At 40.1% G+C, this 27366-nt stretch overlaps 1 protein-coding gene across 1 annotated transcript in view; it reads right to left on the bottom strand.

Annotated features, from left to right (window-relative positions):
- LOC126247969 (BTB/POZ domain-containing protein 7) overlaps positions 1-27366 on the bottom strand; it is a 61379-nt gene that overhangs the window by 11755 nt on the left and 22258 nt on the right. The window contains exons 6-8 of the mRNA XM_049948535.1: positions 22322-22789; positions 21883-22055; positions 15520-15741 (exon numbers count right to left, since the gene is read on the bottom strand). Of these exons, the coding sequence (XP_049804492.1) occupies positions 15520-15741; positions 21883-22055; positions 22322-22789 (863 nt within the window). The remainder of the gene's footprint in view (positions 1-15519; positions 15742-21882; positions 22056-22321; positions 22790-27366) is intronic.

The following is a 27366-nucleotide window of genomic DNA, read 5'->3' on the forward strand; positions in this document are numbered from 1 at the left end:
CACATGTCCTCCTATTTATTGACTAAATTCAATACTCTGTCTTTTTAAATCATTTTTGACTGTAATTGGTGGGTCACAATATCTGTAGCAAGATATGTAAAATACAATAAGACTCATCTGGGCTCTACTGAAGCATGAAACACAAAGTTGTTATAAAGGAAGACAAAGAAACTACTGATTTCAAATCCCTTCTTGAAGACTGAAGAGGTATAACAATATGGAAAAATTGAGACAGGGAGGGAGGGAGGGAGAGAGAGGGAGAGAGAGAGAGAGAGAGAGAGAGAGAGAGAGAGAAAATAGTAGTGATTGCATAAGTTCATAAAACCACACTACTAACACACTCACATTATGAACATCTTACAGTTATTCAAAGTGAAATTTACACTTAACTACTTTACCTAACGCTGCCTCAATGTGGACAGTCCCCATCCAGCCTTCTTCATTTTTACTTATAGAGTAACATTCAGTTAACTTACACATGACAAGAGTCTTCAGTGTAAGACCTGAGTTTTTCCTGGTGTATACTATGTTCAAGTAAACTATGAAAATGCAGCCAGGTGACACATCATCGCATAGATAACCGACAGGTGGCCACCCTGCCATTATCAAGGCAGAACTGCAGCAAGTAATTGTCCATGCAATAGGATGGACATTCATAAACTGAATTTAAAACCTTGGTTTGCATAGCAATTCCAGCCCCCCCCCCCCCACACACACACACACATAAAATAAACATTAGCGCCACCACACAACCAAAGATGAACAAACTTATCGAAAATGAAAATTACTAAGTAATGAGGGGCGTAGCATTAACTCTTCCCCCATTTTTTGATAAGACAGAGAGCAGGGTTCCACATAGAAATGAAGCAAAAATCTCCATCTCTGTTTACAAGGTTACTTGCTAATTTAATCTTAAATGCTTCCTTAAGAACACTATGCCAATAGCTGGAAGTACATGCCAGAATCCCCACACTGTCATATCCCATAAGATGACTGGTGCAAGACCGTGTTTTGCAATACCTGATTTTAGGGTTACCAGACATATGATTTTAGCCAGAACAATACGGAATTTTCCCATTTTGTTCTGGGCACGGTGCACACCTTTAACCATATGCCAAACATTCCGATTTTGAGCTTGAGGTATAATGACTTATATTTTTTAATCTTTCAGTACCAAATTTTACAATGCAGATTACGTTCTACGTGCTAGGGTGCACGTGATGGCAGTTGGGACTGAGAACGAGACGGATGTGACATCAGAATCAGAACTGCATTGTGTGCAGTATATTAACAAACAGATGAACGAGTCCTGCCTAGTTCTTGCTCAGCAGAAGTCGACCAACTTAGGCCTGCTCACATTTTATGTCAGTCGCTGTCAACCTCAGCGATCCAACACAGAACCTTGTCTTGTTACCATTCCAAAGTGATTGTTGGGATGTGTTCTTTTTACTGCCACAATGTAAGTTTTATTAGTGGCTCTTTTCAATTTCTAATTGTCTATGATATGGAATTAAGAGCAGAAAAGCACCATCACTCAACATGGAACTATCAATTCCGACTGGAGCCTTGCTTGGGCATAAATTGATAATGGTATGTAACTGCGAGTGTAGCAATAGCACTGTATGATGGAAGTGCGGCTTGCTCTCCCAATGCCACACCCCCTCATAATTTTTCTTCTTTTTCTGAACAAGCTGTACTTACACTCCATGCAATGAGGCACATTGTTTCGTTCATTTCGGGAGCAGATTCAACACTTTATGCAAGCCATTGTATATTTTATGTTTTAGAACTTATTTCTTTGTGGAAGTGGTGTGTTCAAAATGGATGGGACTGTGACAAATCCCACAAAAAGAAAATTAGATATTCAAAACCAGCACACACCAGAATAGAAAACTGCATATGTATCGTTCAGTTTGGGAAAAAGAATTTCCAGAATTGCGGCCAGTTCCAGAAAATGTATATAAAGCAAGGTGTACCTTATGTGTTGGAAAAGCTGGAGAGGGATTTTCGATTTTACACGGTGGCATAACTGATGTTCGGCATCATTTTAACAGTGTCAATCACGAACACAAACGATTAATACCAGTAAAAACCACACTGATAAAAAGTCTCTACAAGATGGACTCTGTTGAAGCAGACAAGGTATGTAGTAGGTTCACACTAATTTCAACATCTCTAATTTTCAAGGTAATAATCTGTTTAGCCAATTATAAAAAGATGTTATTATTATTAGTGCTTCTTTCTTCATTTTCAGATAACAGCATCTGAGCTTAAACTCACTTTTCACACAGTTAAACATCATCTTAGCTATGCCAGCACTGACTGCAATGTAAAAATATCTTCTCAGTTATTACCAGATTCGACAATTGCGAACAAAACCATGTGTGGTAAAACAAAATGTGAGACATTCCTTACTGGTGTTCTGAGACCAAATAGGGTCAATAATTAAATCGGAAGTTGAAGGATAACAAGTTTTTTGGTGTGGGATTTGACACTTCCAACAAAGGTTAATCAAAAGTACTATCCTATTTGGGTGTAAGGTATCTTGATGTGCAAGCAGGTGTGTCCCACAGTATTCTAGATTTCTATGAGGACTCTGATGAATCTACATCTGCAATGTCTGAGCAGATCTTGAAAAGGATTCCAAAATACGAGTTGAATTTGTTCCGGTTTAAAGTTTTACTGCTGACAATACAAATGCAAACTATGGGAAGAAATCTCTCTTCACGTTTACTTACAAAAGGAAAATCATGATACAGTAAAATCAAACTGCTGTGCATATATAGTCCATAATTACTGTAAATCTGGTATGATGACTATGTTAGTAATTAAGACTTTCAACTATTTCTCAAATTCAGCTAAAAGGGTATCTCAGCTGAAAGATTTTTTTTTTTTAATTTGTTAACACAGAATGCAATGCTTAGTTGAGACATGTTCCAACAAGGTGTTTAAGCCTAAAGCCTGCCATAGAAAGATTGTTGAGAAATCTTCCTACAATTATATCATACTTTTCTAGTGTAGACAATTGCCCAGCTTCATTAAAAACAACTTAATAGATGTGTCTGGTTCAGGAAAACAACTTACTTCAGTGGAATTATATCTACAATTTTCCTTGCACTTAACTGATGTTTTTTTGAAGGGTGCACTCAACTTAGAAAAAAATGAACTGACAATTTGTGAAGTATACCATGTGATGGAGAAAATAAAAATGGAGTTAGAACATAGAATAACTGACCTGTTTTTTGGTTATAATGTGCAATAATGTGCAACAATTGCTAGATCAGTTGGAGGGCCTGATCCCAGGTGAAAAAGAAACACAACTGGAAGAATGCAGACATAGACACTGAAGCACCAAAGCAGTTAGTATAGGCATGCGTATTCGAACACAAAGATATGTAAACAGGGAGAATACGGCACTGTGGTCGGCAACGCCTATATAAGAAACAAGTGTCTGGCGCAGTTGTTAGATCAGTTACTGCAGCTACAATGGCAGTTTACCAAGATTTAACAGAGTTTGAATGTGGTGTTACAGTCGGCGCACAAGCAATGGGACACAGCAAGTCTGAGGTAGCAATGATGTGCACATTTTCCTGTATGACCATTTCATGAGTGTACTGTGGATATCAAGAATCTGATAAAACATTAAACTCTGACACCTCTGGGGCTGGAAAAAGATGGGACCAACGACAACTGAAGAGAATCATTCAGCATGACAGAAGTGCAACCCTTCTGCAAATTGCTGCATATTTCAGTGCTGGGCATCAACAAATGTCAGCGTGCGAACCATTCATCAAAAAATCAATATGGGCTTGCAGAGCCGAAGGCCCACTCATTTACCCTTGATGACTGCATGACACAAAGCTTTACGGCTCACCTGGGCCAATAAATACCAGCACTGAACTGTTGATGGCTAGAAACATGTCACCTGGTCAGACGAGTCTCATTTCAAACTGTATCAAGTGGATGGACATGTACGGGTATGGAGACGACCCCATTAATCCATGAACACTGAATGTCGGCAGGGGACTGTTCAAGTTGGTGGAGGCTCTGTAATGGTGTGGGGTATGTGCAGTTGGAGTTATATGGGAACCCTGGTACGTCTAGATACAACTCACACATACATAAGCATCCTGTCTGATCACCTGCATCCATTCATGTCCATTGTGAATTCCGAGGGACTTTGACAATTCCAGCAGGACAATGCAACACCCCACACGTCCAGAATTGCTAGAGAGTGGCTCCAGCAGCACACTTCTGAATTTAAACATTTCCACTGGCCACCAAGCTCCCCAAACATGAACATTATTGAGCATATCTGGGATCCCTTGCAACATGCTGTTCAGAAGAGATCTCCACCCCCTTGTACTCTTACGGATTTATGGACAGCCCTGCAGGATTCATGGAGTAAATTCTCTCCAACACTACTTCAGATGTTAGTCAAGTCCATGCCACGTCGTGTTGTGGCACTTCTGCGTGCCTGCGGGGGCCCTGCACAATATTAGGCAGGTGTACCCGTTTCTTTAGCTCTTCAGTGTATATGAAGTTTGACTGAAATATTTAAATAAATGGTTTGATTTTGATGACAGTAATGTTTTGTCATTAAAAAAAAAAAAAGACAGTTTCAAAATATTCTGAAATTAGCGGAATAATTTTGTATTGTTGATTTCCTGATTGTAGATAATATGTATTCAGAGGTCACAGATGTTTTTGATTTCTCTTTTATTTGGGGGGGGGGGGAGGGTGAGGGAATGACCATTTGAAAGCAAAGTTGGCTACTATGGCAATACCACAGAGATGGGTCTACATTATAGAAATGACTGATACATCAAAATTGTGCAGTGTTTTAGTTTTGGTTAGATTTGGTTTAAGTATATTTCCTTCAAATGCATTCACAGAGAGAGTTTTCTCCATTATGAACATTAAATGGAGGGATGAGCGAAACATATGTTCAGTTGATCTAACAAGAAATTTCAATTATGATGAAAGTGGCAGTGATTTTTATAAGACGGTACTGTCTAATGAAAAATGTTGAGAATTGCCTGCTCAACTGGAAGGTGCTCCTCTTCATTGTGTTGAGTGTATTATGAAGAAAATGTCCAGTGAACATAATTATTTTAAAAAATGTTAGTGTCGATAAATGTGTTCCTACTTTCCCTCACTGAAATCTGGCAACTCTAGCTGATTTGCTTAGCTGCTGTAAGTGTGTGTGACGCTTATGTTCAACACACTGGTCCTTCGAGGTCCTGACAGTCTGACCAATATATGACATGCCACAACTGCACGGAATACGATGGACATCCACTTTATGCAAACTGAGATCACGCTTAACAGAATCAGTTACTATAGATAGGGGCCAGCTTGCCTCATGAGAGGACTATATGGCTTTATGACACCCTTTCAAACCAAATAAATGCACATATCCAGACCAGAGGATTGAAATGTCATACTGATATATGGGCTCATACTGCCAATTTATTTGTTACTGAAGTAACATCACATATCATATCAACTGGTGAAGTAACATTTCATTTCACTTTTCTTGTGTCAAGCAATGTATTTATTTTATGTAGTTTTGTCCTTGAATCCAGAATGATCAACATAAAATTCTAAGAGCCGTAAGTACCTTAAAAGGTTTTAACTGCCTCCATAGAAGTCTGTATGCTTCCTGATCCAAGCACACTTACCTTCTGTATACTTCCTAAAATGTACAAAAATTACCATCTCGGCTGAAAGCTGGCTTTAGTTGGAGATAAAGTCAGTTGAAATTTTTAGAAAGGACCTTCACATCTTCATAAAGGATGAATTAAATACAGTTGATGTTGGCATGTGTGTTGATGCTAAAAGTAGTTAATATTGTAATGAAATCGAAACATATAGTTATTGTGAATTAGTATGGGTAGACGTTATATTTGAGAACTGAAATAAATTAATAATTTGCTCCTTTTCTCAAACCCTTGACTCAGATGTTACAATTTCTGAAATATTCAAAGAAGTATTGTCTCAAATAGGTACCCACTTGCTCAGTTACAGTTGGTATCAACTTCAACATACCTTCAATATGTTAGCAAAAATTGAGGGTCAAAGCAGGTGGTAAGCATAAAACTTCATCCAAAATTGTAATAAATATTTTCTCTGAATATTAGTTTGAGCAATTTGTTCAGGAGCTCACTTGAATTGTAAATGGTTACAAAAACACAACAATGTCATTGTAGCGAGCCTGAATACCATCACATCCAAGCCCATTAAAAATACTTGTAAAATATATCTATTTGATACCTTCCTAAGAGACAGACTTCATTCCTTCTGAACTAAGTTTAGACCAGATGTGGCTTGAATTCAAGGAAATAATATCAACAGTAATTGAGAGATCTATATCAAATAATTTAATATGAGGTGGAACATATCCCTCACGGCACACAAAACGCGTCAGAAACACTTGTAGAGGCGATTAAAAAGTACGTCTTGGGTTGTCGGGTGTTCTGCCGGATATCAGCGTCGTACTTGCACGATATTTCGGTCACGTAGCTCGTAACCTTCATCAGGTGTGACCTGAGACTGCTCTTCGAGTGGACCTGGTCCAGTATTTATGCCTATGGCCTTCCTCCTCCACCAACGGCTGCAGGCGCTCCCTCTGTGGTCCGCGCCCATTCCCTGCGACCTACTGGAGCGTTGCTGCTCCGTTTTCCGTCCGCTGCGGTTCTAGGTGTTCCCTCTGCGGTCCGCGCCCACCAAACCCGCTCCTGGGGGTTTCATCTACGGTCTGGGGTACCAAGCGTTCCCCCTGCAGCCCGCACCCGCTCACCATGACCTGTTGGAGCGTTGCCGCTCCGTTTTTCGTCCGCTGCGGCTCTGGATGTTTCCTCTGCGGTCCGCGCCCACCAGTCCCACTTCTGGGTGTTCCATCTTCGATCTGGTGCGCCTGGCAGTCCGTCAGGGGCTCGTTTTCCATCTCCATGTCTCTCGTTCTTCTGTTTGTGTAGTGTTGCAGCTGGCCCCGTTGCTCCTTTAACAATTCCAGAGCCGGATCCCAGGTTCTGTTTAGCTGGTACCCTGTGTCACGGTTCATAAGATCGTCAGCCATTTTAATTTCTATCGATTCTCTTATAACACTGTCCCAAAATCTGTGTGTTTGTGCTAGAATCTTGGTATCCTCATACTTCATGGCATGATCTAGTTCTAGACAGTGTTCAGCAATGGCTGACTTAGTCACCTGTCTTAATCTGGTGTGCCTCTCATGTTCTTTGCACCTGATCTGCACAGTTCTTGTCGTCTGGCCAATGTAGGACATGCCACATTGACAAGGTATATTGTAAATCCCTGGTTTTCGTAACCCCAGGTCGTCTTTGACACTCCCCAGCAGTCCCCCGATCTTGTTGGATGGACAGAAAACACACTTGATATTGTGTTTACGGGGAGCAATGGGGCCAGCTGCAACACTACACAAACAGAAGAACCAGAGACATGGAGATGGAAAACGAGCCCCTGACGGACTGCCAGGCGCACCAAACCAAAGATGGAACACCCAGAAGTGGGACTGGTGGGCGCGGATCGCAGAGGGAACATCCAGAGCCGCAGCGGACAAAAAAATGGAGCGGCAACGCTCCAACAGGTCGTGGTGAGCGGGCGCGGACCGCAGGGGGAACGCTTGGTACCCCAGACCGTAGATGAAACCCCCAGGAGCGGGTTTGGTGGGCGCGGACTGCAGAGGGAACACCTAGAACCGCAGCGGACGGAAAACGGAGCAGCAACGCTCCAGTAGGTCGCAGGGAATGGGCGCGGACCACAGAGGGAGCGCCTGCAGCCGTTGGTGGAGGAGGAAGGCCATAGGCATAAATACTGGACCAGGTCCACTCGAGGAGCAGTCTCAGGTCACACCTGATGAAGGTTACGAGCTACGTGACCGAAATATCGTGCAAGTACGACGCTGATATCCGGCAGAACACCCGACAACCCAAGATGTCATTAGATCGCCGGGAAAGCCTGAAGAGTTACAGATTAAAAAGTATATCAAATTTCGATGAATGTGAAATCCCCAAGATCAGCAAAGTTTTACAGAAACTTAATATTTAGCAGGGGTACAATGTGAGATGTTTTTAACAATTCCCACAGCAAAACTGCCTCGAAAGCTCGCAGAAAATCCCAAAAGATTTTGGTCATATGTAAAGTACACCAGTGGCAGTATACAATCAATACCTACACGGCATGATACCAATAGTAATGTTACCAATTGCAGTGCCACTAAAATGGAGTTACTAAACATGATTTTCAAAAGTCCTTTATCAAAGAAGATGAAGTAAATATTCCAGGGTTCAAATCAAGAACAGCTGCTGACATGATTAATTTAGAAGTAGATATCCTCATGGTAGCAAAGCAGCTTAAATCATTTAATGAAGGCAAGTATTCTGGCCCCAGTTGTATACAAATTGAAGGCAAGTATTCTGGCCCCAGTTGTATACAAATTAGCTTTCTTGCAGAGTTGGCTGATATAGTAGCTTCACACTTAGGAATCATATAAAACAGTTTGCTTGATGAAAGATGCACACCTAAATACTGGGAAGTTGCACAGATCACACCAAAACAATAGCAAGGACACAGGAATAATCCACTGAATTGCAGACCAATATCACTGACGTTGATTTGCGGTAGGATTCTGGAACATATACCGTGTTCAATCATTATGAATTACCTCAAAGAAAACAAATCTACTGACATCACCAGCACAGATTCATAAAATATCGCTTCTGTGCAACACAAATAGCTTTTTACTCTCACAAAGTAATGAGTGCAATCGAAGTGGATTTCAAATTGATTTCAGATTTACAGAACGATTTTGACTTGGTTCCTGCCAATCAGTTTCTAATCAAAATGTGTGTCTATAGAGTATTGTCTCAGCTGTGCAACTGGATTTGTGACTTCCTGTCAGAAAGGTCACAGTTCGTACTGACGAAAGATCATTGAGTAAAACAGAAGTGATACTTGGCATTCCCCAAGGAAGTGTTATATGCTCTCTGCTGTTCCTGGTTTATATAAATGATTTAGGAGACAATCTGAGCAGCCCTCTTTGACTGTTTGCAGATTATGCTGTCATTTACTGTCTAGTAAATTTATCAGAAGATCAAAATCAACTGCAAAATGATTTAGTCAAGATATCTGCATGGTGCAAAAAGTGGCAATTGATCCTAAGTAACGAAAAGTGTGAAACTGTCCACATGAGAACTAAAAGGAATAAGGTTCAAAGAAGGACAGTACATTTGGTAGTATAGTGAAATACAGTAGACAGTGTCACAGATGTAATACATGGGATGAGGTGGCAATCATTAAAATAAAGGCAGTCCTCTGAATGCAGAACTACTCGGTTGACACACACACACACACACACACACACACACACACACACACACACTCTATCATCGTAATAAAATAAGTGTAATCAGAGCTCATATGGAAAAAATTTAAGCATTTGTTTTTCCCATGCATTGTTCAACAGTGGAACAATAGAGAAATAGTGTGAAAGTGGTTTGATGAACTCTCTGTAAGGCACCTACGCGTGAATTGCAGTGTAGTCATGTTGCTGTAGTTATCACCTTGTAACAGGCTTCAAAGTTCCAACTGAACCCATCTCAGCTCTGGTAAACCACCACCTAAAACCCATGACACAGTCTCCCATCCCATACCTACAATCTACTTTAAGATATGTGGCTGTGGGTGTTGTTTGCACAACTCTCCCTCCCCAATCTCCCCCCCCCCCCCCAAATTGTCATAAATGGTGCACAGGAAGAATGACTGCATGAGCTTGAAACACTTTAATTTACTTAACTACTTAAAAGACACCAACCACTTCCCGCAACATGTCTAATCATTTCCCACATCTGTCCTACCTGAAACTTTCCTCGTCACAACTGAGACGACCTTGCTCCACACTGACATCCCTGCAGACACATAGCTTCTAATCCTCAGAAAAATTCCTCTCCCAATGCAAACCTGAAAATGTCTGAAAAACTTCAGTCATTATCACACTAGATATTGGAATCAGAATGGCTTCATCCTATTCCAACCATGTCATTTGTTGCACAGTTGAAGCATCCCTCAACACCCAGAAACTGTGCCAACTGTCTTTATTGAAGACATATTTGTAGTCTGGATTTACTGTGAAAGAGAACACTATTCCCTGCAGCAGCTTAACTCCATTTCCCAATTGCAATCCACCAAGACCCTTTTCCAAATCCAAAGCACTCTTCATCGATGCTGACCTTCTCGTTGAGGCTCACGTCTATATTCTATCTGCTCCCAATACAAACATGTACTCCATAAATGAAGCCACGTTCGTCAAGAGTAGAATACTGAATGAATGCAAGTAATGAGAACATGAAAGGCCAAGTACAATGCTGGGTCAAAATCCATTAAGCAGCATGGCAAGATTGACAGTAGCTCATGCAACATACTGCAGTAGACTGAATCATGACTGCCCGCCTACCCCATAGCGGCAAGCAGCTCGAACTGTGTGACCTGCTGCACATATCCCTAATGGTGGTCAACACCATGAGCTGAAGTGCCTCTGAGCCACTATCAATATCAGCCATTGGCAGGGATATTAAACAACCCTCAATTTCTATAAAACTAGCATCTAGGGAAACAATACCTCCACTTCAAGAGCTGCCAACCCTGAAACATAAATTGCTCCATTCTCTTCATCCTAGGCATGATTGGTAAATTGATCTGCTCCATAGTCATACTCAGTCTCAATGCTTATACCAACACCCTCTCCCAGGCTTTCCTCTGTCAACTGCCCCACTGATCTTGACCAAAAACAAATCTCCCTGGCACTCTCCTATCTCAATCTTCTGAAAAATATAGAGTGTGGAGAGGGCGACACCCCCCCTCCCCCCCCCAAAAAAAAAAAAAATAAATAAAAATAATATCCAGCACTACTCAGGCCTTGAATGCCTCACTATCTTTGCCAAAGTGATCATTTTCTTATTTCTGAAATAAAATCACCCACCACCATTTAAATTAGTCCCATCACTGGTACATCCTACATCTTTGTAAAATGGTTTATTGTCACACATAACCACATAAAATTTCCACAAGAAATTTCTAGATTATGCGCAGAAGCAATAGTTCAATCACAAACACACTGAGAAAACCACATTGCTTTTTGTAAAGCCTTGTCACCAGTTTTGTAAAGGCCTTATTGCTACTGCTGTGGAGGCCGAGTTGCCACTGCTCTTACAGTAGGCAGAGTTTGTGAAATGGCTTCTGGTGCAGTACACCACTAGGACAGTTTGTCCCTGCCGCTATTACAGAGCTATGTGCCAGGGTCAGGTAACAGGTTAGGAGAATGAAGGTTCTACAACACTCCAACAAATTAGTAACAAAGTCACACAAATGAGTTAAAAGGATTACTTATCTTTGCGTCTCGACAAATAAGAAGTCTGCAACACTACTTGTAATATAACACAAAAGAGGCCCTCAATGGCTAAGTGCAAATAATCGTAGGTAAACTTCACAGTACATAGCAAATGCAATTTAAAACAACTGTCTGATCAATTCTAAGAGTTCACTAATGACGTTCCCTGTCTAAGTCGCACTGGACGACGATCTATAGCCAAGTGTGCGAGAGCTGCTCTTCTATCTTCCAAGTAGGCTTCTGCCCATTATCATCTGGTCATTGGCGGATTGTACTTCGCCAGCAACTGGCCATGGCGAAGTCGATATCTTCATCCTCAGCACTGCCTGTGGCACTGGTGGAACTCGCGCAAGTAGTGAGTCTCTACAGCACTGGCACCAGCTCGAACCTTTGCGCCTCTGGTGCTTTTGCCTTGGCTGTGTCTTGTTCGGATGACACAGCATCATCAGTGTGGATCTAGGATCTGACACTACCACCGAGGTTTTCTCAATATGCTCACAATTAATTGCTTCCTTTTACAATCTGTTGATAGGCCAGTAATGGCAGAAAATTATAATTTTTGTTGAAATTTGTGTTTGTGCCAGCCAATAAACCATTTTAAAAACTATTTAAACAATCAACAAACATCTCATTAATATTTTACTTGCACATCTGATGGATGAGACATTATTGATGATCCACAGCTGCACAAACCCAAAGCTTATTCACTAAGTTCTTTGACACTAGTTATATTTGCAGTACATGCAGGGCTGTGCCCATACGTATTTGGTCACCATACCTACACATACATTTTGCAAATCAGGTATGGCTCCAACATCACCTTGGAAGACTTTTGTTCACAGAAGAGTTGCTGAGCTGTTTACTGTAAAGACTCTGGCACCTGCCACGGCACCTGGAAGTGCAAGACATGCCACTACAGGGCAACCAGGTCATGGTGCATAGCGCTGAAGTCTTGGGCACTTACTCGCATCCGCACAATCGTGTGTCTAGGTGACACTACACATGCACTCTTCCATACACGCCTAGTTAGGTCGACACTCCACCCATCAAGAGCCAGTTATGATCCATTCTCCGACCAATTGACAGCTGCTACAAGTCTCCAATAAAAACCCAACACCTGCTGTTGCTGCCTCTGCAACTGCCGCCACCATCCTACAACGTGTCGTTTAGCCCTTGCTGTGAGCCCTGTATGATGCTGCACTTCTGTCAGCCACTGCCTAGGGCATCACTTCAAAGTATCCACATATGACTGCCCACGAGCTCATTACCTTGTGGGACCATGTCATTACAGTAACTTGCTGCTCATCAGTGGGCTACCTACAAGCTCCCAGCACAGAGGGACTGTGTCATTACTTATCCTCTCTATTCCTCGTGACTTCGTCCTAGTCCGCCCATGTTAGACACTGTCAAGGACAACGTTTCTGTCACTGGGTCATGTGAACATTGGTTCTCAGAAGCTGTACACAGTTTAAGTCACGTTAATAAACAATTGTTAATACAAAGTGTGTATCTCAACACTGGCAGTCACATTACTCAGCTAAAGGATACTGAAGTATTAGGTACAGGTGTGCTACCTATTAGTGACATACAAAAATCTGTGCCATACAGAGACTCAAACCCCAATTTACTGCTTATCACGATCTGTTGTACAAACATCTTCAGCTATCTGTGCATGCTGGACTGATCCAAACCTCCATATGTCACATGGTCTACATCCTGACGTCACCATTCCCTACATGCATCATGCATCACTGAATGCCCACCAACATTATCAATTTGATTTCTGCACAGGCAGAATGAGACTATGATGAGTCGGGACCACTGTTGTTATTGTAAACCCGACGAGGCTTGTAATACTTTATTTGCATGTCTGAAAGAACAGACATTATTGACGATCCACAGCTACATGAAATAATTTGAGATTTCTGCTCTGACTGCAAACTGTCTGTTCTTTCAAACATGCAAGTGAAGTATTACAAGCCCAGATGGGTATACAGTGATAACAGCAGTGGTCTTGATTCCTCAGTCTCATTCTCCCTGGGCAGGAATCCAATTAATAATTTTGGCGAGCATTAGGTGGTGACTATAGGAGACTAAGGCATAAGGATGTCCACAATGTGATGTGTGGAGGTTCGGGTTAGTTCGAGCAGGGTGCATAGATAACCAAATCGGTTAAGGTGACCTCTTGCAGTAAGAGAGAAATCTGGATTCGAGTCCTGTTCTGGCACAAATTTCCATTATGTCACTAACAGGTACTATATCTACAACTAATAAAGCTGATGTCAAAGAATTCACAGACACAAATAAATTTTGTATTATCTCCTTAACAACTGAAATGTCATTCTTTCCTAAATCCTGACTCATCAAAAGAAGAACACCATGTGAAACAGTTCATGTTATTTAACTACTAACATGGATTTACTGCACAACTTTTTATATATGAAGAGGTACCTCTAAGCTGAACAAATGAATGAATATAAAAAAAGTGCCGTCCTTGAGAATACCCAGTATCTAGTGACTGAGCTTGCTTTACAGGAGAACTCAAGTGACCTTAGTGCTTGTTACACCACAAAGACCATTTGAATCCTCTTGCCCAGTATTAGTTTACTTTAACTTTAAATACTGGAACTTTTCCTCCAACATTCTCTCATCACCACTCTCCTGGACTTACTTCCATTAACATCTGCTCGCTCCCCCCCCCCCCCCCCCCAAACACCACACGGACCTTATTTTCTCAATGGTAAAATATTCTCTCTATATATAAAATGAAGTCTCCAGCTTGCTTTTGTCTGTTTGCTTGGGCTAATCTCAGGAACTACTGTAGCAATTTTGATATCGTTTTTACTAATAGGTAGACTGATTTACAAGGACGGTTTGTGTATGTAATTTATGAATATTCCATGCAATTGGCCAAACTATAATGAATTAATCACTGCTGAGAAAACAATGTTTTTATCATCTAATAGTGAATGGCAGAACTCGCAGCCTAGGCTGTTACTGTATGAACGAGAGCATTTCATCTTCACCGCTCCTCGCAATAGGTATGGTTCTACACTCTCACTAAGACAACATTGTCGCATTTATCTGAGCTATTATTGCTTTCCATTCTGGGTTTTGCACATTTTGTGCTACACGCACCTCTTTCTGAGTCAAGTCAGTATCTTCCAGGCCACAGAGCCACATAAAATTATTATTACCTGAAGCTATACTTCTAAGTATACCCTTTCTAAGTTAAAGTCCCCCAACATGTTTTTCTTTCTGTATGTGAAGGATAATCTTATTAGGAACTACTGTAGGGATTTTGGTACAGTTTTCATTAACATATACACTGATTCAGGGCAGACCGGGCGGCCTGGTAGCTCGCACCTTCCACTTTTGGCACAAGATGTCATTCCGAACGCCAATTAAATATAGAACACAACAATTGTGCCACCTGAAAACTTCCCTAGCGAGCACTGCATAAATCATTTAAGTTACACGAAAGTGACGTTTTTCACTTGCCTAATGTTGTTCTCTATAAACTTAAATCATAACTCTATCATGTGACCTGTAAATAAAATACCCACCATGTCAGCCAAGTCGTTCAGCCGTGCATACTTAATGCTACCTGTCTGAAGCCTGGGTGAGTCACAGATCATTTACTGAATTATTTATTTCTATTTTCAGTTCTCTCCACCCATTCACTCTTTCTTGATGTTTTCTTCCCACACTCTATTCCTCTTCTCATACCACTTCTTGGTTGCACTATTCATTCAACTTTTCATTTCTCTTCTTCTTTAATTCATCATTATGTCTCACTCTCCCCCATCTGTCATCTTCTGTCTGAAGCCAGCACAGTGCTTAGCACTGCACTATGTCACCACCTACTCTCTCTGACATATTCTCCATCATCTTTGCCTCTCCTCTCCACACAACAGATGGTGTCCCTCTCCACCCAGAGTCCTAGTGATCTACGCCCGACACTTTCCAACCTCAACCAATCACTAGTCCCTCTTTCTTCTCTGAAGAAGGAACATCTAAGTATCAAATGCTAAAGTGAGTTACTTTTCAAGTGTCTCTTTTACATGGGTAAAGTCTTACAAAAAGAAGAAAGAACATATTGTTGAAATTACCTCTCCGTGACTTCTATAAGCATCACCCTCCGTGACAATGGCTGGCAACTCGTGGCGCTGTGAATAACTTGTGTGACCACGTGGGAAGGTCATATTCCGGCCAAAATTTGGCGGTATCCCAGGAGAGCATATTGGCTGTTTATTTCCAACAGGTGCCTTAACTGGTTCTCCGTCCATAGCAACATCTTCCTCTTCTTCCTGAGCACAATAACAAGCTGCTGTCTGGAAATTTCAGACAAAGGAAAGTTCAATGAAATCATTGCAAATATTTATCAGCAAAGTTATCAACATTATGAATTACTGGCAAAAAATGCTCAAAAATGCTTACACAGCTCTTAGTATATTAGTTTTATCTACAAACGATTTCTAACTTTTTACTCTAAAGTTTTCATGATTTATATCCTTTTACATCACTGATTAACAACAGAAAATTATGTTCATGATAAAAGAAGAGTAGTTATGAGTATATAACAAAATCATATTACAACATTTGTTTTCTAAGTTAATTGTACTGTATTTTAATCAACCACACTACATTTAATAAGAATGAAGGCATCACAGAGATGATTAATCAACTTTGCTGCAAGCGAAGCATCCTGCAATAAGGTGCGGTTTCATGTTAAAACGTTCCAAGAATAGTCAACAAATACATTCCTTCCTCCTACATATATCTTATGAAAAGATCATGAAGATAAATTAGAGGGATTAGAGCCTACACACAGGCTTACCGGCAATCATTCTTCCTGCAAAATATTTGCAGCTGGAACAGGAAAGGGGGGAAGTGACACTGGTACACAAAGTACCATCTTCCACACGCCAGAAGGTGGCTTGCAGGGTATAGATGTATACGTAAATGTTTTACATATGGCTGCAGATCTGTAAACATATCCACCTCCTCCGAGAAAATAACGGGAGGTGCCAGAGGTAAAAAATCTTTGATCCAGTACTCTTTGCCTTTCTTTACAGGTAAATGATTTCCAACATGAAAATATGCATGTCTTAACTGTTCACAGCAATGAATTTTCCTCAAAAGTTAAAATGCTTGGGCTCTCCATGACTCAAACCTGGACCTTGTATTTTGTGATGTAAGGTCACTTTCATTTTAGACACAGCTGCAGAGTAGAAGCTTTGATTCTGATTCATTTCAGCACTTATAAGATACAATACACACATACAATACATTATTTTGCTTGTCACTTCTGCCAATTACATATGAACTTAAGGAATATATCTCCATGTTAAATTTTTGTCTCTTAAAAAGTTTTAATAATATAAGAGTAACATCTGTGAGAACTTCAGTAATACAATTATTTCAATTTCTATTAGTCAATAATCAAAAAATTTGCCACAGGTTTTCCCTTGGTGAAAAGGGAGGATGTATGGCAAAACAAAAATTAATTTCAAAGTGTTGAAGAATAATATACAACCTCTGTCGAGAAAGTTCGGTGAATGTGGCTATATCGCAAACAGACTGTTGAGTTAGCTGAGACAGCAGTTTCTGTCCTTCGAAGTAAACCCCATCGATGATAATGCACTTCTGGTAACAGCTGTACAAGTCACGGAAACCCTTTGTGCAATCTGGGGTCCTTACAGATAGACTTCAGTTGGGTCATAACATTATGTCCGAACCTCTTAACTTTCAGCACAGATTTCAATTTTACAAATGAGAAAAAAATCTGGGGCAGACAACTCAGGGGAGTAGAGTGGGTTATTGAGTGACTACACCTCTACCAGTCAGTAACTACTGTACCAGAAAGACAGTGTGCACCCAGGTACTTTCGTGGAAAGGGATCAAGTCATCTTGTTTGGTGTACGGGTGCATACCCATTTTATCTGTTACAGCAGAAATTTTTGCATTTCCACACATATAGCAGCATGTGACGTGGTGCCCACCAGGAGGAATTCTTTATGGATGAGACACAGATTCGAAGAATACCGCAAGCATTATCCTGATGTGGGATCTCTCACTATGTTCCTTCTTGCTTTTTGGCGATTTTATAACCCCACCACATTATACTGTGTCACTTACCTTTGGAATCATACCTCACACACCAGGTCATGTTGCTCACGATGATGGTTTTCAGGAAATTTGGGTCTCTACCCACCATGTTGATGATGTCTCCACAGGCGTTAATTGAAGTTGCATTTTTTATGGCATCAAAGTGTGGGGAAAAGGTCAGGACCAAAGCTTGCATCACTTTGAGGTGGGCACTATTCCCACTTTGTTGTCCATCATTCGTGCTGTCACATGACAATCCTGGGACAAGAGTTCCTTTACTTCCAGTACACTCTCCATGGTGCAAACAGTTGCAGGCCAGTCAGCTCAGTGGTCGTCTTCCAAGGTGTCTTGCCCTTCTCGGAACCACTTAAACCAGTCAAATACACTTCAAGGTGACAGCACATTCTTCGTAAATTATTATCAGCATTTCAAGAGACTTTAACTGATTTTTCAAGTTTGAAACAAAATAGCATATTCGTTTGCTGATCCATTTTGTGTTCTGACTGTGTGCAATACACCTTCACTCTACACCATGCAATTTACACGAGATGGAGATTATTGTTTAACATTCTATTGATGATGAAATCATTAGAGATTGAGCACAAGCTTGGATTAGGGAAGATGGAGAAGGAAATTGGCCGTGCCCTTTCAAAGCAACCATCTCAGCATTTGTTTTAAGCAATTTACGGAAATCACGGAAAATCAAAATGTGTATGGCTAGACGTGGGTTTGAACCATCGTCCAGTGTGCTAACCACTGCACTACCTTGCTCAGTCTTTTTCCACACAAGAAGGACACTTGCAGTACTGCTGCTGGGGAACTTGTTCAGCCATGTCTTGACTTGTCTGGTATGGGATCTGGTAACTCTTACCACTGTGAGCATATGACGTTATTCATCAAACTTTCTGGGCAGAGGCTGTATATCACAAAAATCGTACAAAAATAGTGCGCTGTAGGATAATCCTATAATGAACAAACAGTTGCGTTATTACAAAAATGATGCTGACTTTGATGCAGAAATATAGAAGTGAAATTTTAATAGTTTTAGGAGTATGGTAGTGGTAAGTAAAATGCCAATTTTACATAAACAAAGTTAAGTAATAGATTGCTATGAATCATTAAATGGCATGAATACGATTCGAGAGAGAGAGAGAGAGAGAGAGAGAGAGAGAGAGAGAATATTGCAGGATTATATGTTAATCCTTGTATCAATGGAAGGAAGAATTTGCAGGAATATTCTCATTGATTTTAAAGAACATTAGATAATTTTCAGGGACTAACGAAGTCAAATGATGTCATTAACACAATGTGGACAAAAATGTTACACAAGCAGTCTTTGGGTACTACACTATTTGCAAAACTTTCTCACATCACTGATGTCTCAATAGTCTTTGTAGTACAGCACTGCAAAGGATATTTGTATGTCATTATTTGATAAATAGAAGTTTTGCTTTGGAATGTCAGGGATGATATTCAAGTTCAGGAGATTCTCTACAATGTATGAGCAACAATGCTGAAGTTTGGCAATTACTTGTGCAAGAAATATGCTCATACTCAATTCTTCTGAGAGCATTCATCACTACTGGTTGATTCAGTATCAACAGGTCACATTGATATCTTGCGTACCACCTTACATGGATTCTATCTGTACAGGCATTCTTACAGCTATTTTTCTGACAAACTTTCAGGAAGAAGATATGTTATTTAATTTGTAATTTGTCTTACACTGATGAGCCAAAAAATTATGACCACTGCCTTGGCACTGCATACACGTGAATCAGTAAGGAAAGTATCTAAGAGGAGCAGAGACAAATTGGGAACCATTCTAGTGACGGTATGAACAGCAAATGAGGAAATCCCCAGACATAACTGACATGCACAGAGGACAGATTCTCAAGGCATGTTGCTGGGGAATCAGCCTTTGGGAAATAGTGAAGCTGGTTGGGTGTTTGCATGATATGGTCTTGAACATCTACTTCCAGTTGACAGACAGTGAAATCAAGAGTAGGTGACAAGGTGGTGGACATACATGCCTAGTCACAAGTCACAGAATGGAGAAGTCAGAGACTTGCCCGCTCTGTTGCAGATCTAATGACAGTGTACAATGCTTGTGCAGGTACAAGAGTTTTGAACACACCTGTGGTGTCACCGCCAGACACCACACTTGCTAGGTGGTAGCTTTAAATCGGCCGCGGTCCATTAGTACATGTCGGACCCGCGTGTCGCCACTGTGAGTGATCGCAGACCGAGCGCCACCACAAGGCAGGTCTCGAGAGACTTACTAGCACTCGCCCCAGTTGTACGACGACTTTGCTAGCGACTACACTGACGAAGCCTTTCTCTCATTTGCCGAGAGACAGTTAGAATAGCCTTCAGCTAAGTCCATGTCTACGACCTAGCAAGGCGCCATTAGCCTTAGATAGCTTGTATCTAAAGGGTCTCACTTGTATCGCCACAATCTCCAGATGTCTCATCAAGAACGATGTATACAAAGGATGGATTAAAGTTAAGTAGTCCAGAAGCTACGTACTTTTCTTTATAGCATTCATTACGTATCCTGTTTCAGACTTCACGCCATCCTTCGTGAGTTAGCGCGTGCATCTTGGCCGCCTCTTCCAATTAGTGTGCGTAGTGTTGGCAAGTCTGCCGACACTACAACACCATTCAGTGTACATTGCTGAACATGGGGCTTCGCTGCAGATGACTCCTCCCTGTTCCCATGTTGATCCAACGTTGTCCATTATGACTGCAGTGCACAAGGAATCAACAATATTGGATCATGGATCAATGGTCACCAGTCACCTGGGCATCCGAATCACATACACTTTACACCAGATCGACAATCATTTCCAGATGGCTGCCTGAAACATGCACCTTGCTATGGACGCAGGACAGTGGAAGCAGTATTACACCATGAAGGACATTCACGTAGATGTCCTTGGGGCCTGGGGTAGAAATCATAAATACCATGACAGCTGTGAACTACATGAACATTATTATAGACCACCTGCATCCCTTCATGACTGATGTCTTCCTCAAATGCAATGGCATCTTCCAGCAAGATAATTATGCCACAGTAGTTTGTGCAACATTATACTGATTTCATGTTGGCATCTTGTACACTAAATTCACCTGCTCTGGAACCAATGACACACATCTGGGATGCTATTGGACACCAGCACCATGGACACAATCCACCAGCTCATAAATTAATCTTAATTGTGAGACCTGTGCCTAGGTATCTGATGCCACATACCTGCAAAAACTTGCCAAGGACTTGTTGAATCAATGCAAGGCAGAATCACTGTTGCACTGCATTCCAAAGGTGGATCAATATGCTACTAAGAAGGTGGTCGTAATGTTTTGGCTCATCAGTGTACATTAAACAGGTTTCAAAATAGGAATAACTGACATTCTAACAAAATGTCTATTTCATCTTTCGATCGAATGATCGAGAACTTCACCACATACCAGAACTACCAACAACTTATAACGCAGTTGCATCCACAGATATGTAGCAGTCTAACCATGTGAAATTATCATGCTTTAAAACACAGTGCTAGTGAATATCACAGCAGTGCAAATAAAAGCAGCCACACAATAACATAACATATAAAAACAGCACAAACATTTTATACATTTCTGTTTTAAAACTATTTATAAAAAAAAATAATAATAATTCATGGGAACATGCCAGATATCATTGGGCAACAGGTACATATTTAAGCAACTACCACATTTCTACTATTGGGTGCACTGAGGAACTGACTGCATCCACGAACTATTTTCTCACCTTCTAAACAGGGAGAAACCAATTCATTGTTGCAATATCCTTCTCTTCATATCTTGAATAAACCAATGCATAATTTTCTATTATACCCAAAATCCATGAGTTCCATATGTTGCCTGAACCTTTTCACTTAATAATAATTCTCCTATAAAGATCATAGCTAATTCCTCCCCTAATCATCAAATCCTACAAAGTTCTGTTTGGTTTTTAAGAACATGACAACGGAGCAACAAACATAAACTTGCTACCAGTGAATATACTATACTATTACTTTTTTTTTCCTTTGCAGATATTATCTGATTGATAAACAGAATTACTGCTTCATCATTTTAATAAGATTATTATTATTATTCCATGTTTCTTCCTCTATCCCTATTAATTTACATCGCTTTGTAATCTACTTCTCCTCAACCACATATTCTTGTGCTGTTATTTTAAATACAAAATCAATACCACTTACAGTAGTATCTGCTTCTCAATTACATACTACAAGCCAAGTAAAAACACATAATTGTTTTTATTTTAACCCATCATTTAATTTTTTTAAATGGTGAAATCATAAAAGTATTTTTACCTCTAGCAAATCAGAGACAGCATCTGGCAAGTTGAACTCTCTTACAACACGAAGTCTTAATTGTTTATTGATTTCTTGGCGATTAGATAATGGCAAGGCAATGGCTCTTTGGCAGCTAGGAGACTGTCTTAACTTCTGCTCCCTTTTTAACATAGCTGTCATGGTGGCAGCATCTGCAAAAGGGCAAATTTTTAAAGATATGCATAAATGTTGAAGATAAAAACAGTAAGTACCTCAAGTAAACAGTTTCAATGCAAAAAGTTATTACATTTAGAAATATAAATTTAATCCTTACTATATGTGGAGTAAAAATAACTGTGAAATCTAGTAACCATTTTCAGATAATGGCTTTGTAATCTGCTTCTCCTCAACCATATATTCTTTTGCTGTTATTTTAAACAACAACTTTTAAAGATGAAATTTGGAACATTGCCCATACCTGGAAGTGCTGCAGCTAGAACATCAACACCAGCTGCACCCATTGGTCGAGGTTTCTCCTCCACCATGTACAGCGTATCAGGAATGTCAGGGGCATATCGAGCTCTTCGTATTCGAAGTAATTCTACCTCCTGTAGCATATGATCATCAAGCTGTGCCTTTATTTCTTCATAATACGGCATGAACAGACGAGGCCGAACAAAAAGTCCATTATTCTTCCCACATCGTATCCATGCGTTTAGGCGCAAGTTCTCTCTTTCATCTCCTATCATGTGACTGGGTGGCGTGCTTACAAGGCCCCGTCTGATTGCTTGGCTAAGTACTTCACTACTTGGAGGCAGTACATGGTCCATACGTACCAGTGGCAACAAATCTGACAAAATTTCTCTAAGTTCAACATCACTCAGGTCACGTTTCTTTACACCCTTCCTTGACACTGAATGGGCTGTATGACTAAGAAGATTTGGCTCTGTGGAGATTGAAAGGAAATAAAGGCAATATATGAGATAAAATTAAATTATCAGTGATAAATTCAATATATCCAGCAGAAAACAGCACATCTAACAGGAAAAACATACATTATGAAGAAAGAACAGTAAGCAAATATTCACAAGAAATAAGAACCACTTAACAAAGCAGCTTTTAACATATGTGATGGTAACCAGCTGCTCATAATTGGTATAGAATAAAGCAGTTATACAATGGCTATATTTTTGCAAAACTTTTCAGGCTTCACTAATGATACCAGTTTTCAGTACCAGTTATTATATTAGGTTATTATATTAGCACATTATGGAACCCATTTACACTGAGCTACACCTCTGCCAATTGTCCTCATATCTTAGCTACAGCCAGTCTTCAATTTTTTATTGTGTGTGTCAGTCTTAAAAAGTCAGATCATTGTAATACAAACTTTTCTACAACTTTTATTAAAAAAATCTGATTTCCACTTTCCATAGTTATTTCCTAATGATACATGGTTTCACTATTACAGGTGACAAAGCCATTCCTTTCCTTCTCCAAGAAAACTACTATAGTGACAAATAGTTCAAGATATGCAGATCTTTGAGGTCACGATGTCAAAAGCCACTACTTGTTTCCCAGTCTGAAGTGATCACCATTATGATTCAAAATAGGGCCAATGTGTGCCATATCTACATAAAATATAGAAAACTACAACAGTCCACACACACACACACACACACACACACACACACACACACACACACACACACTATATCCATGACTTTATCACTAAATGAACATATGAGATGTGTTCAAAAGGTATCAGAAATTTTGTATTTTCACAGATAGTATTTGTCTGATTCGCATGATTTATTATTGCAGTGTTGGTAAATAAGGCTGAAATGTATTTTTACACTGGTAGCCACATTGGATGTTTAGTCTGTGGTCAGCTGTCAAGAAGGTTAAATGTGTCTGCCTACAAGTGCCAATTATTGATTTGTTTTAAAAATGTATCAGAGAATTTTCAGTCAATTTTGCTATAAAAATGGAATAATAACAAAGATTTAGAAATGCTGAATATTGCTTTTGGTGATTCTGTTGTGAATAAAATGGGTTTACGAGTAGTACAAGTGTTTCCTAGATGGCTGTGAAGTAGTAGACTATGATGAATGTTCTGGATGCCGCAGCACATCAACAACTTGCAAAAGTATATGTTTTAGTCTATAGCCACAATTTATTTTGATGATTGGTTACTGCTTTCAGACAGTACCATCTTCAGGCCTCCTGGCGCATGCCACAAAATCTTTTCGGATGTGTTGGATACAAAATTTAGAACAGCAAAATTTGTGCCAAAGAAGGTGAGTTTTGAGCAAAAACATCAGTAAATGGAAGTTGCTCTGGCATTGCTAAATGACGTCAAGAATTATGCAGAACTACTGTAATGTGTCATAAGGAGAGATGAGACATGGGTGTACGGTGTAAGATGTAAAAACTGTGACTCAATCGCCCCAGTGGAGGAATTCTGGATCACCAAGACTGAAAAAAGCTCAGCAAGTGTAGTCAAATGTGAATATTTGCATCATGATAATGCATCTGTACACACTTCATTGTTTGCTCATGAATTTTTGACAAAAAACAACACTGTAATGATGCCCCATCCTCCATATTCACCAGATAAGGCCCTGAGTGACTTTTTTCCTGTTTCCAAAAATAAAGAGGACCTTAAAGGGCCATCGTTTTATGAGCTTATATGATATTAAAAGTGCATCATTAAATGAGCTGAGTGCTATTTGAAAGATTGAGTTCCAGGGGTGTTTCAGGGATTGGGAGGAGTGCTGGCATAAGTGTAAATCCCTAATGAGAACTATTTTGAAGGACAAAACATTAATGTAGCTGAACAAATAAAATTATTTCCAAAAAATTAAAATTCCCGAAACTATGTGAATACATCTTGTGTTACAATAGCAACTTTTCAACCCTCAGTCGTCTAAGGCCAGACTCAAGGTAACCTTCAGAACTTATATCCTGGACTCCATGGCCCCAAAGGGAGCCCTTTTCTTACTGAGTTTATTTGTACCCTCTGCAACTAATTCTGGAAATTTTCTGTGTGTGTGTGTGTGTGTGTGTGTGCGTGTGTGTGTGTGTGTGTGTGTGTGTGTGTGTGTGACTTCCTTCAATGTAATTATGGTATTTTCTTTTTAAACATGTTCTATTAAAAGCCAAGTAGGCCACAATGAAAGTCGGGAGCAACCTATTGTTAAGATTCCAACAACGTAAAAAAAAATGACTGCACGATCATAATCTACAGACTTTACACCACATGTTGCCATATTGTGGCATTATTAGCATCTATCGTGTGATCACAGACAGTACTTCCAAAATAGACAACATCAATGTTTCCTTTCGACCACATGCCATCATTGAATTCTTAGTTAAAGAGGAAAAAATGTGGTGCTGAAATTCACTTCAGCCATCAACGTGTATATGGAGATGCCTGCATGTATGTCAGCAGTGCTAGGAGATGGGTGAAACATTTCAAATATGGAAACCTGAGTATTCAAGCTGAACCTCATAACAGTCACCCTCGAACTGCCTCCATAAACGCAAAAAGGAGAGTTGATGAACCCACTACAGAAGACAGGTGTGTCACAGTAAACAAAATTGCTACAAAACTTGCAGCAGGACATGGTGCAGTGTAAGAAACGATTTAAGGCTTAGGTTATCAAAAAGTCTGTGTCCGTCGGACCCCACATTTCTTGACCGAAGACCATGAACTTGAGAGAAGAACAATCACCCAAAACCCTCAGAAACTTGAAAATGAAGGTGACTGTTTTTTGGTGAGTATTGTGACAGGTGATGAAAATTGGTTCCATCATTATAATCCTGAAACAAAATACCAGAGTACGCAATGGCACTGCTCGGATTCATCGCTGAAAAAGAAGAAAGGCGGCGCATTTTTCTGGGAAAGTAATGGACACTGTCTTCAGGGATGCACAGGGTTGCACTCTGACTGATTTCTTTGAAATTGGACAATCCAGAAATGCCGTTGCCTCACAACATCCAGACACTTTTGAAGCTCTATTGTTCATTGCACAATAAACGCACTGGGAAGAATACCATTCTGCAACAGGATAACGTGTGTCCTCACATTGCTCCTGTTACTGTGGAGAAGATCAAAACATTTGGCTGGAAAACTCTTCCACAGTTGCCCTATAGCCTTGACTTGGCACCCTCCAACTACTATCTTTTTGGTTCTGTTAAGGTACAGAAGTGAGGCCAACATTACAAGACAGTGAAGGATGTTCGGCAAGCAGTGTGTTAGTGTCTTCAGGAAGCTGTAACGGAGTTCTATCGCAAGGGTATTTCCAAACTTGCAGAAACATGGGAACGTGTGCAAGACTACAAAAATAAATGTTTACGGACCAATCTGATGCCTTGTTAATCCGATGCAAAATCCTGGGTCATGAAGTTAAATGAATAACAACTTCCGTTCTACATCGACTGCATGTGCCGGGCTGGTATTTGTCACACATTTTATTCACCTGCAGAACAATTTGAATTTGACTCTTTTTAAGGGTTTGGGTGAAAAAGTTACATTAAAAATGACATAAAAATGATGACTGCACATAGTTTTTGTAAATCCATGGCAATCACGACAACTGTGGCGGTGGTGGTAATCGTTACAGGATACCACCCTTCCTTTCCAGGTTCATTTAGTGTTTAAAGATAGTACAATGTCATCTCCATTTAACGAGTGCACAATCATATCTGTGCTGTTACAGACTATTTTTAGTGGTTGTTGTTAGAGAGACTTTGATTTATTGGTCATTTTGTTAAGCAAGTTTCTTTATTTGGAAGCAACTCAAGACACAAATGTGTAACAAATAGCGTATAACAGACATCATTTTAGCAAAATAGTTCATCTAGGATTAAAAAGGAATCACCGATTGGAACATACAAATAAATTTAGCTAAAACTACGGCATATATATTATTATTCTTCTTCATAACAACACAGTTCAAAACACTCTCTCCCCCAACATAAAACTACCACATTTTTCTGCATACTAACAGACAAAGAAACACATTTCTTTGTTCTCAAATGCTATAGCGATATCAGAGTTACAAAGTGACAGGCACCTAGATGTTAAAATAACAGCTATCATACCAATTACCAACCAGAGAATGAGCTTAGTCACACTGCCTGTTTGTTTGGCATTGTCATACCATACTCCAGTCAACAATTACAGCTGCTTACATAACTGTTGTGATTCATTTTCATAATGCGCTCTGTGTATTTTTGTTATCTTTTAAAAACACACAAAAGAATGTCTGCAGCTAATAGTGACAGTATGCAGCAAAATGATAAGGCTATTAAGATCCTGCAAGGCGAACTCATCACTGCATATTAACAGAAGACACTGGATGGACTTCAGTACTGAATCGCACAAGTGCTGCTGCCGCACAAATTTGGGTATGTGGGTGACAGCGAACCTCCAACAATTCCCACTTGCATCTCTAGTTGTCAATCATTTTGTTATTCTAACCCAAGCATAGGTCCTACAGCTGAGTAATACAATAA

This window comes from Schistocerca nitens, chromosome 3 (assembly GCF_023898315.1).
Source record: "Schistocerca nitens isolate TAMUIC-IGC-003100 chromosome 3, iqSchNite1.1, whole genome shotgun sequence".
NCBI lineage: Eukaryota > Metazoa > Arthropoda > Insecta > Orthoptera > Acrididae > Schistocerca > Schistocerca nitens.